General features: G+C 38.0%; 1 protein-coding gene across 2 annotated transcripts in view; it reads right to left on the reverse strand.

The window, feature by feature from the left end:
• Window positions 1-309: 309 nt before the first annotated feature.
• Window positions 310-12,246, reverse strand: part of ADCY8 (adenylate cyclase 8) — a 133,680-nt gene continuing 121,743 nt past the window's right edge. For both annotated transcript variants that reach the window (XM_086741280.1, XM_086741279.1), the window contains 4 exons: window positions 11,580-11,726; window positions 4,727-4,819; window positions 2,362-2,476; window positions 310-873 (listed from right to left, as the gene is read on the reverse strand). In XM_086741280.1, coding sequence (XP_086597406.1) covers window positions 386-873; window positions 2,362-2,476; window positions 4,727-4,819; window positions 11,580-11,726 — 843 coding nt within the window. In that variant the 3' untranslated portion in view covers window positions 310-385. The remainder of the gene's footprint in view (window positions 874-2,361; window positions 2,477-4,726; window positions 4,820-11,579; window positions 11,727-12,246) is intronic.

Below are 12,246 nucleotides of genomic sequence, written 5' to 3' on the forward strand. Positions count from 1 at the left end.
GAAGAACCTACTCAATCTCCTTATACCTTTGCTTTCACCCCAAAAGTGTGGACAGTATTGCCTCCTTTCCCCATGATTAACTCCCTATACCAATTTATGCTCTAAATCTCTTCAGTCGGGGGTTTATTCTCATCTCTTTCTCCAGGTAACTGGTACAGCAGAGTGGTGGCCTACAGCTACTATGTCTAGACATTCAGAGGTTAATCAAAACTGGGGGGAGAGATGCTGCACCATTTGTTAAAATGTAGGAATTTGAATATCATAGAAATACCACACCAGAAAATAATCACACTTCTTCTAAAAAAAATTAAACTTTTTTATTTATATATTTATTTTTATATATAAAAGAAATACAAAAAAAAAAAGAACACAAACAAAATGCTGATTATGGCAATTCAGTTTTGTCAGCCCCCTCTGCCTGGGCTGCTGCCTCAGATCCACCGGGAGTGAGCAAAGTCCTCCGGTTGTAATGTCCTTTTATGATTCCAGAATTATTGTTCTCATTAAGGATTTGCTTCTGTTTTTGCCTGTTAAGAGACTGTACAAGTCCTAATACAACAGCTGCTAATGAATACTGTCCAGTCAGTTTTCTTGGTTGTAAGATTAAAGGATTTGGTTGAACTCTTCCTAGAAGAAAATATGTTTTGATTTTTCCTTCCTGTTCACTGATACCTTTGACATAAATCTCTCCTCGGTAGTCGAAGGCAAATCCCCGGTCCTTCAGGATCAGATACGTTTCTTCAGGCACTTGTATTCTGTCACTAACACCTGTGCTGTCCATTCGACTTGCTAAATTAACCGTTTTGCCCCAGATGTCGTATTGGGGTTTCTTAGCACCGATAACTCCTGCTACCACAGAGCCATGGCTAATCCCTATTTAAAAAGAAAAAAAAAATATTGAGAAGAACTAGTCAGACAAAAATGTCTGAAAACCATATTTGCACTTAAGAACCAGATGAAGCCTGGTTCAGATACACTTATCTCTAAGCTTAAAGAAGAGGTGTATATACAAAGAAAGTAAGAAAAAAAGGCCAGAAATACTAGAACACGTGAAAAGTGATATCCACAGAGTTATTTTACAGGAGCTCTGTCACAGTGGAACCACAGTACTCACTTATCATCTGCATTACGCACACTATTGCCCAAGCTCCTGTGAACTGATTCTTGTGTCACAGGAAAGATCTTTCTGGAAGGATCTTTCTGGGTCTACGCTTGTTGAAGGCAACCTTGTTAGTTCTATACAGTCAAGAAATCACATTCTTATGTTCCGTGAAGTGCAAATATTAAAGTATTCTACAAAGTTATTGAAAGATTGTATCTTGTAAGATTTTTGCATAAATTCAAGACAAGCAATAATATAGAAGACACTATTTTTTTTTCTCCAATAGTAATTCAATAATACATTTAGTGATAGTGAAAGGCACATCTTTGGGAAAAGGGGCTTAGTTTTGTAGATTTTTTTTTTAAATAATATATTTTTAAATTGGTGATAGAAATGTTTTCCAAATACTGTTGCATTTATGCTTTATGAAATCTTTGCAAGTGATCCACACTTACTAAGAGTGGTTGCATGCTTTCTGAGAAATCTTGGGATCTGGGAGTTTTCTGTTCAAAATTCTTAGGAAGTGCAGATCACAGATAGTGATGCTGTGACCCTCCATGCTGCGACTGATGAATATACTTCAGCTTTTTTATGGCAGGGTTGTCAATAAAGGACATATTTCTTCTGACTGCTTTTTGGTTTTGGCCAGTGAACCAGTCAGCATGAGAAGCCATCAGATTTGCTTCTGCCATGTGCCGTATATCCAGGCCATCTTTCCATGTCCCATCCTACTAACCATCCAGGATAATAGGTTCCCCATCGCAGCAATTCAGAGCTGCTTCTACTGGGACAGGTTAGGTCAGAACTGGAATTCAATTTTTATGCAAAACCAAAGTACTACACACTACAGAGGATTTAGGATAAACTACTATTACTCCTTTACTGGAGAAAAATATAAGACAAGGAGGTTAATTAGAGACTGTGTAAGCCAGTATCAAGCTTGGGGTTGGGTCTGGGCTGCCCCGTTCACTTTTTGTGTTATATCTAGTGGCTTTTGGCTAGACTTGCTTAATTAAGCATTCACATTTCACTAAACCTTAAAACTTCTGCAGTCCTGAAATCAGGGCCCATATTTTGCAAACAGAGTATTTCTTATTTCTGACTTTGCCTGGGATGAAGTAAATTTGAAAACAGAGGGTACAGTATTTGGAGTCTTTTAAAGTGTACATGTTCTTGCAATGCTCCTGGGGTGCACTTACAGAGCAGAATCCTCGCAGAAAAAATCACGTTTTAATTCTCATGTTTGAACTAATGCTTACCAATACGGAGTTCAAAGTTGTTAAATGAATGCTTGTTGATCTCCTGTATGCTTTCATTCAGAGCTATGGAGAAGTCGGCCAGAGCACACAAATGCCCCCATTTGTCTTCACATTGCTGAGGAGTAAGTTATAAACCAATATGTTAGAAAGGTTTTGCAATTTACCCAGCTCCCACCTGTCCCTAACAAGCACCAAATATTGAATGTCTCAACATATAGATCCAAGAGAAGTAGGGTATTATTAACGGTAATACTTCCCATTTATATTACAACACTTGTATACCTGGGTACAGAGAAGCTTAGCATGAAGTACCAAAGAAAGTAGTTTCCTGTCAATAATCTGACAGGTAATCATGGGAATTAATAAGGCATGTGAAATCTATCTAAGGCTGAGAAAGAAAGTGTAGAGAGGATGGAGCTAGCTTAGGTGCAAGGGACAAAAACTGGTGAGAACCAGGGATGACCCATGCAAGCAAGAATTAGAGTGAAAGAAGTGAAAGACATAATTCTTTTTTGCTGAAACTGTCATCCAGAAAAAGCACCAATTCCAGTGTCCTCAGGGGCTGAATAGTGACAGGAACAACAGGGCAAGCTGGGCAACCTGGGACTGGTTAAGTGGGAGAGAAAAGGCTATGCGACAGCTCATTAATCACCTCTACTCAGAGCAGTCAAGTCACTCCCTGCTCCTTCCCCTGGGGTCCCCTTCTTGCAGGGCAGTCAGTATACAGATGGGGACAAAGACTGGGTTTTGGTCTTTCCAGAATACCAACAGAGCAGATGGTGGGGCAGAGAATGTCAAGGGAAGACAGGAAACTCCTTAATTGTTTCTCTGGGCAGTGAAGTAAGGAACAGCCATGGTTTTGGCTCGATAATAATATGATGTCATCTCATCTATTCTGAAACCAGTTCTTTCATCAAACAAATTTCCAGTCCACAGGAAAGAAGCATCGCAAGAACCCACCTGGGTCATGCAGTCCATCCCTTTGCAATTTTCATCAGCCTCAGTGTTTAATCCTGAACATAAGCATCTCCCTCGCATCACCCTGTTCTGTTCAATCCATGCTTTGTCCTTATCCTCACCTCTTAGATGCTGACAAGGTGATAGATATGTATATATGAAGATAAGTATATTTAAAATATACATGAACACTCTATTAGGCTGTTATAATTCAAGAAAAAGGATGAGTCTTGGAAATGCAGCAAAGGTTTTAGTTTTTACCCACATCAAGAGGCAAAAGAAGAGGAGCTGTGCAGCTATAACCAGCTACCTCCCTGATGTTCAGTCCTTCTTTGCTCATCTCCGCACAGAAGCATTTTGAGTTGGAGCAAAGAAAAAACTCATGCATGCCTAGTTTTGTGGATTTCTAGCTGTCAGCATCAGTTGTTACTCTGCAGGTGGGAGACGCTCAGCTAGTTACACTCCACATGTTGTATAATGTATTCTAAAAAAAAACAATGGAAATTTTCTAGTTTATAAAGCTCATGCTAATCTGGCTTCTGCTTTTCTGGCACTTGCAATCACCATGGGCAGATCTGATTCCCACTCTATGACTGATCTGGGGCATCACACACTTTCTTGTGGTGCTCTTCCCTGGGGAGAGGCACTGGTTGCCAAGCAAGACAAATTTCAGCAACAGCTGACTTCTTGCTGGATGTATTTTAGAGCCTTGTCTTTTTTCCTTTGAAGACTCCACTTTCAGGCATATCCTTGGCTGTAATTATGAATGGATGTCTCTCATCTGATTTGTCTGAGGTTTATGGCTGTGACTGTGCATGTGTTCTCTGCGGCTGTTTTTTCCCCCAGGTTGGTTTGCACCTCTGCAATGAGGGCAGCATGCAGACTTCGGGCTTTGTGATGTTCTTCAGTTGAACTGATGAGTCTGCTTTCTTTTTGACATTCAGTTTATTGTGCTGTCTGTAGATATACATCTACATCATCACAAAAATGTTTAAATGCAACCTTACACTTCCAAGTATGCTGTCAGTTAATAGATCCTCTCTCCTCATAGATTATTGAAGGCTGGCAGCCAGATTCTGGTCTGAGTTACAGTGGTAACTTTAGCTTATGTCCAAAGATATAGATAGACCTGCTCTAGATTCACATCAATGTGATTGAAAGGAGATTTTTTTTTTCTCTCTTATAAGCCTAAATTTGAGGAAAGAATCCATATGGTTCTTGTTCTGAACACAAGATGGCATTTCAATTCATCAAGAAGTGCAACTGTTTTCTGCCAGAAGCCCCAAATGTGTATTTCCTTTTAGAAAAGACAGCTCTATGAATATCAGAAAGATAACAGTAATGTTCTTGAATATGAATGATGGAACATACAAAAAGCTTTGCTTCTTAAATAAGACTATTCTCTTACCTGTTTTTCAGGTGATAATCCTGACACGGCCATGTATGTGCTGCCAATCGTTTTAATTTTTTCAATATCTTGAAATCTCTCTTCACCTAGTAACTAATACATACATTAAAAACCACAGTTACTTCTGTAGTTCTCAATGCAAAATGCTTCTACAGATATCAGAACGAATCATCATGCTCATGGTATCTTCCAGTTGGGTTCTGGGACTTACTGAGCTGGGATTCTTTGCAACGTCATCTACTTACAGAGTGCATTCAAGTGAAATCCTGCTGTGCTCTGTAAAGCTGTTTGGTAAATCACACAGTGGATAATATATAAAACATGCATATTCCAGCTTAAGTCAAATGCAGAAGGATCCTGTGTTTCCTGAGGTATAATCAGTGAAAATTAATGAAGACAAACTCTGTATGTATACATGTGTGGATGGAAGTAGACTTCATCACTTAAAAGTGATCACTTAAAAGTGATCAAGCTCCTAAATCTCTTTTGGATTAATTCAGTTTACAAGTTAACTGCTGCTACAGCAACATTTCAGATGAGGAGACCAGTGTTAAAGGGAATTCAGTCCACTTAAAATGACCATTTTACCTGTTTTACACAGTCAATGGATGGAGGTAGATGGCTCCAAAGAACTTCTATGACAGATTAAGTCCTGTATCCTATGTTTCCCTCTACTTACTGTCAGATCTAGCACTGGTATGTCCCTTGGGTCATTCACTTTGCACTTTTGTTATGCATTTTCCCCTGCTATGAAAAATACAGGGAAACAATGGGAAGTGGAAAACACCTGTATCTCTTTGGGATAGCTATACATGCTAAGTAGGCCTAAAGAACTTGTCAGATTGAGGATCTGCAAGAGGAAAAATAAATTTAGCCTAGTGACTAAAGCACTGAGTGGAGTGGGAGTGACATTTTGGTCCTTATTCCAAGTCCATATACCCAGTTTAACTTAGGACTCTCCATGAAATAGAAGACAGAGCCTTATGCTCTTTGAGAGGCTGAAGCAGAGTTCAGGTTGTGAACTCTGTCAATCACAATAGAGCTTTATGTGGGATATGGGCATGTATCACCTCATCACAGGCTTTAAAAACGTGTTCTGCTGATGTTAATACCAAAATACCCCAGGAAATGTCATGATAAGCAGAATAGTGCCTAACAAATTTAGATATCAATATGGTTAGACAGTCCTGGAAGAAAGAAAAAAAAAACCCAACATTTTATAGACACAAGGAATTTCAAACTTTCAGTTCTAAAGGCTCAACTTAGTTGGGATTTGAATGAAAAAAATTCTTGCTGTATTCAGGCAAAAATTTAATGAAGCATTTCCTCCTTCTTTCATACACTGTCATGCATTCTTTTTCCATCTTGTGGGTTTGAGTTTCCTGTCAATTAAAAACTAAAGGGATTATTTCATTCAAAGGCAGAAACATACCAAAGGCATAACATGAAATATCCCCTGCCATTGAAGTAACCGCAGTGTACGTCAGCTGGAGCGCTGGGGTCTTGGAAGCTTTGCTGTTCGTGTACAGCTATCGCACCATCTGTCTCTAATGGGAGGCTGCACAGCACTGTGCGCAGGGAATACAAAGCCATATGGTTAATGGCTCCCTTCCAAGTCAGGAAAGTCCAAAAACTTGACCTGCTTCTCTTTTTTTTTCTTCAAACTGCTAGAAAAGCCCATTATCTACACTTCCCTCCTACAAAGGCAGCTCTTCCAACTGCTCTTTTAAGGAAAAAGATCGTTTCTTGTAGCTCTGCTTTTGTGAGCAATCTGAGAGCACCAGGTGTGTGGGAAAGGGGAGAGAATGGTCTTGGTTAAAAAGAGCCTATATTTTCTTTTCCAAATGGTTGCTGGAAGCAACAGCAAACAGCATGGTAATTTAAATGTATGATAAATATCTAAAATGAAATTTATTTCTTAGTTTTTAAGAAAGAAAGAAAGAACCAATTGTCTGTGAGGCAATTTAGAAGAAATAATCTCAAGTTATCTTTTTTCTTCTCATTCATTATTTTTTCTATCTCTCTATTTTTTCCCTACTTTATCCTGTCTGTTAGATAGCTTATTTCCTTCTTCAAATAAGGGTTTATTTACCAACTACTTTCTTCACAGTATGACAGGATGATGGATTTTGAGATTGGTGAAAGATATTCCAACTCAGTCCTAAATCAGCCGATATTTTTGTACGACATTTTAAACAGGCTTGCTAATTTACCAAGATATTCCAGGGAACATTTTCAAACACTAGAATGTGGTTGGTATCTGAAAAGCAACTAATGGCTTGATGCTGCCATTCAGGTACAGCCAAGATTATCTGGAGGTCAGACCGTGGGATATACACATGTAATAAAACATGTTCAAAGTAGTACAAAAGAGAATGTTCCAGGACATGGCACACAATTGCAAAATAATCAGTGAAGTCTGAAAGCAGGATCCTGTGTTCTGCTGAAATCTCTATTTGTGGCAACATAATATATTAAAATCTAATGTCATAAACACTGTGTAAATCACTGCAGGATAAAGAAAATGGAGAGAAAAAGAGCCTCTGAACTAGAAAGCTCTTATTAAAGCACAAATCCCAACTGTAACATCACTAAGGTACATAAATGATAGATTAAAAAGGCCACAAAGAATATTACAATCCAGAAAAAAAATATTCCTTCAAGACTCATAATCTTCAGGAGAAATGTTCCAATATTATATTTTGGTGCAGCATCTACAAGAGTGGAAGTTTAGCCCTGTATGTGTCTTAAGACTACAGTCATATAAAAATGGGTAATTATAAAAGTAGATTTTCAATGTTCATGTTTGTTTTTTGATGTATGAACTGTTCCAGTTGGCTCCTCTGTGCTTGGATACAAAATAGGAAATTATATATAACTGTATTCTATAATGATGCTATGTGTCAAATTAAAAAAAAAAAATCTCCTTTTATCAGTCAGTCCATAAACTAACACTTCCCATTCTGCCTCAGTCAACAGGAAGCCTGGATAATTTGGAAATAAACAGATTTATGAGCGATCAGGGAAAAAATCCTGAGTAAAGGCTATGTTTCGAGAAGAGTCAATCACCTGCTCCCCAAGATCAACTTTTGGACTAGGTTCTCCTGGCTCACTAAGAAAGACTCAGTCACAACCTGACTCCTCTGTGCAGCTGTTGGTGACAGAGTCTCTTCAACTGTTCACTACTTTTTGTTTGACTGGCTTTGACTCTCTAACATAGAACCATTACCTGGAAAATAAAGTAATAGATCTGGATTGTAAGCCTTCTGTTTTGGAGTAACAAGGAAACTTCTCTAAAGAGAAGAAAGAAACAACTCGGATCTCCTTCTTGAGCACCTATCACATTTTCCAAACCAGGTCAATTTGTATTTTTACCACTTTTTTTTTTTTTTTCATTCAGAAACATCTTCCTGGCTCTACAGACACAGCATCCCTACTACTTTTATCTATGTAAGGAGAAGAGGGGACTCATAGTGCAGAATTTGATTTGAGATTAGGAACTCAATTCGGTTATCTAAACATAAGTGTCTGGTGTCTTCTAGAGCACGCTTCCCTGGAAGACCTCCAATGGCTTTTGACAGTGCAATATGGGATGGACAATCCCATGTGGGAATCTCAAATCACCTAGAATATCTTAAATGGCACCAGGTACCAATGTCTTGCACTAAGAGTTCTACATTTGGGTATCTCTACAGAGGTGTTCACCTGATGCTGAGGAGCAAAGTTTTCCCATGACTAACATGGGAAGAGATCTGGTCTGCTCTCAACCGCACATCTGCATTTTGCTCCCAAGGCTGTATTGAGATAGCAGAAAATCTTGGCAAGAAACATCATTAAAAACAAGGAATACTGACATCATGTAGTGTCAGTCCACAGTTACATGGAAACATTACTGGCCCTGAAACACTGTACCTGAAATGACTTCTGGTTCCTGTTGCATGGGTAGGATTACCTCCTTCAGCTGTTCTGTCTGGCATATCATCTTTCAGATTGCTTAGACAGAATAAACTAATGGCATGGCCATGCTGGAAGTAAGTTAGCAGTCAGCGGGGCATCACATAATTTCATTTACTATCCTTAGCAATAACATATCTATTATTCAACTAAACATATCTGGGAGATAATACAGTCCCTAGTTAGGTCCTTTATTAATTACAGAGCAGGTGTTAGGGACCTGAATGTAATACAGTGTTAGGGCTTTTGATGAAAATCTTGTCTTCAGTAATTGCCATGGCAGCAATGGAATTTTATTGTGAAGATTATATGAACATGCATGACAAAATATCTTAAATTAATTCATAGCAATAAGCTTTGCATTAAGTTTGAACCATAATAATTTTAATCAGATCTGGAAGAAAAACGAAACTATTAATCAAGAAGCATGCTGACAGCTATGTAAGATCTCAGAGATAAGAAGCAGGTATTTATACCTATGGGGAAAGCAGTGACAGAGCTCTTCTCATAGAAGAGTGGTTTTGTTTTCTACCAAAATGCACAGGGATGAATCCCTTATGAATTCTTATATTTCCCACTGGCAATTTTAGTATCTAATATTTATGAACAAATTCTCAATTTAATTGTCTCTCAGAGTTTGGTAATCTTAACCCTGGTCTGGTTTTTATGAGCAAACACTTTATGAACATGCCCCATGAAGAGGCTCAGGATGAGAAGGACGAAAGTGCAAAACGTTGACCTGGGTTCGTATTTGGGTTCTACCTTCTGGCGTGGGCACAGGTATCTTTGTTTTTCAAAAAATGCGGGAAAGCCAATTACCCCTTTGTGCCTTTTTTTTTCCACTTATGAAATAAAGATAACGTAACTTCTAGCAGAGGAATAAATTGAAAATAAATCCTTCAAAACTTGTGAGAGACCTTAGGTATTTGCTGCCTAGGTTGGAATAACAACAACAACAAAAGATGTATTTTTTTTCCCTGATGTCTTTTTCTCAGTTGTATGTCTCCCACTTTCATCTTTTCCTTCAGTACCTCCCTCTGAAGCCCTTGGAGATGCTTGCTCTTCAAAGTAAATACCCAAACCAAAACAAAGACTCTAGGCTAGATCCTCAAAGAGGTATAGGTGTTTTAAGTAGGTCTGAGGTAGAAATAAATAAATTAAAAAAAAAAAAAGACACTGATTCTTAATTCTTCATTCATCTGTATTCCAGACCCTGGAGAGATTTGAATTCTGCTAGTGCTTTCATTTTCTGGAAAAAAAGTTTTCTGTGTGCTTACTATATGGGTAGAATCCAGGTCTAGATACAAAGACTAAGTATGCTTTCTTGTCTTCTCTCAAAAACTCAGTCTTTTGCACTCTGACAATGCTTTTTTAGTTGAGAGCCAGAGTGGTAAAAGATGTTCTCTTTTTTCAAGCCACAACCTAAGTGGAGTTTTTCCCTTCTCTGTTTTAGATAATTGCTCCATGGTAACATAGCTCATGTGGGATGTGAGATGTAGATCCAGCTCGTTTTGAGGGAATAAACTCATTCCTTCTCTTTTCTTAAACTGTGTCTTAATTTTAAGCTGATAAGACACTCCTCACTTCTCCAGTTGATATTCTACCATAATAGAGAAATTAATTTTTAAATTCTTTGGGATAAACAGAGACTAAAGAGAACATGTGTTTCTTGCATAGGATTTTTTACTGTTTCTCAACAATTTATTGCTATCCACGTGCCCTCTCCCCTGCTGTCCATTTTAGTGCTGATCTTGCCTTGCTCAGTAGCATTCTGAAAAGGATATAGTTTTCCCATTTTCTCTTTAAATAACTTCTCCAAAGACACAGTCACAGAACAACGATACCATCACCACCTCCCCCTTTCCCCTCCCCTTTTCCACAGGGAGCATTCCAGTCAGGCACACAGATCCAATCTCACTGTTAAGTATAGAGATGGGTCAGATTCTGCTTCTACCACTTCGGAAGCTATTGAAAACTGCTTGCAGTGTATAGGTTAAAATTCCCCATGCTAGTTAATTTTGGCCTTACTATTGCACCCTTCCTAGTTTTAAAGTGAAAAAACTCTTTGTTGGTCTACACTTTATCCCTTTAGCTCCTCTTGGGCTCATTGCAGGACATGATATCACTTGCCTAAGCTTCCTTACTAGCTAGTTGGCAGAGTGTGCAATATCAAGTATGCAGCTTGCTCCTGACTTCCTCTTCACTTTCCCATTTTTCCTTGCTTTCACCTGGCAACAGCTACATTGGGGAACTGACTTTTCTTCTCCTGTTTATCTTCTTCCCTCTTCAACTCCCTTTCTGAAATTAAATGGATGGGATACCTAAATACATTATTTTCCTTTCTATGTCCTTTCCTTTACTTCATTTACCTCTGTATAACATACTGACTAGACAAATCTCCTCAGTTAATATGTCTCCACCTTTCATTCTCTATCATTTTCTTGTGAGCTATATGCTTCACATTTAACTTAACACTATTTTGTCTTTAACATTCATTGAGTTCATTCAACCAATGCCTTCAAAACAATGTCTGTATCTGTTTGAATTTAGACCACTACTTTCCAGAACTGTTGCAAATATCTTAATCCTTCTTTCTTCTACAGAACTGAGGCATGCTCTACTTCTAGATACACTGGAGCAGATTGTGCTTTTATTTATGTGTGTTTATACTCAACTAAATATTGATTTCAGTTACTATCTCACTAGGTCATTCAGACCGAAGATTGGCAAGATAAAGTGCAAAAAAAAAGCAAAATAGACAATTTTAATTGGAGTAAAAAAATCAGACAATTATTGGAAGCAGAACAGTTACTGAATTTGATAATTTAGGATGACATATTTGGTATTCAGGAACTCATCATTTACACACTATCAGATTTTCTCTAGTAGGTGTTATTACCTCATCAAAGTCTGCAATTATTTCATTCAGCAAGCGCAGACATTCTACTCCTTGGTTATTCATCTCAGTCTGGGAATAGAAGTCAGCAAATCCAGGAATAGAAGCAAACATCACACCGACAGCATCATAGGACTGAGAGTATAATTCCTGAAAGAACAATGAAGGAAAATGAGTTGAAGTGGTAATATAGGGAAGAGAACATAATTGGCTGAAATTAAAATAGGTTTCTTATTTTTTCCATGCATAATATCTTAATATCTGAGGTTAGCATTAGTATATTCAATGTTGGCAAAGTTCAACAGGAGGAGGCTGACAGCTCTCACATTTTTATCGGGGATTATATGTGGGGTTTGCCCTTTCTTTGAAAGCCTGCTCTTTCTGCTTCTAAGGTCAGGGGGCTACACCTGCAAAAATGAAATAGAATTTTTCATTTTGATTTACATGGGGAACCACTTTAAGAAATGAAGGATTCATCTGCAAGTATGAATAGCAGAGAATCAAACACTGTTAGGCAAGAAAAAGAACTTAATGCTTATTATTTATTATTGTTTAAGTCTATCTCATAAATGTTTGCAGTTGACAATGTATTTCTAAATTTGTTGATGAACAAGGATTAGATGTGACCATTTAAAATGTCTAACATGACCTCTTTGTAAAGAGTCCTCTC

This window comes from Chlamydotis macqueenii, chromosome 2 (assembly GCF_036417535.1).
Source record: "Chlamydotis macqueenii isolate bChlMac1 chromosome 2, bChlMac1.mat, whole genome shotgun sequence".
Classification (NCBI taxonomy): domain Eukaryota; kingdom Metazoa; phylum Chordata; class Aves; order Otidiformes; family Otididae; genus Chlamydotis; species Chlamydotis macqueenii.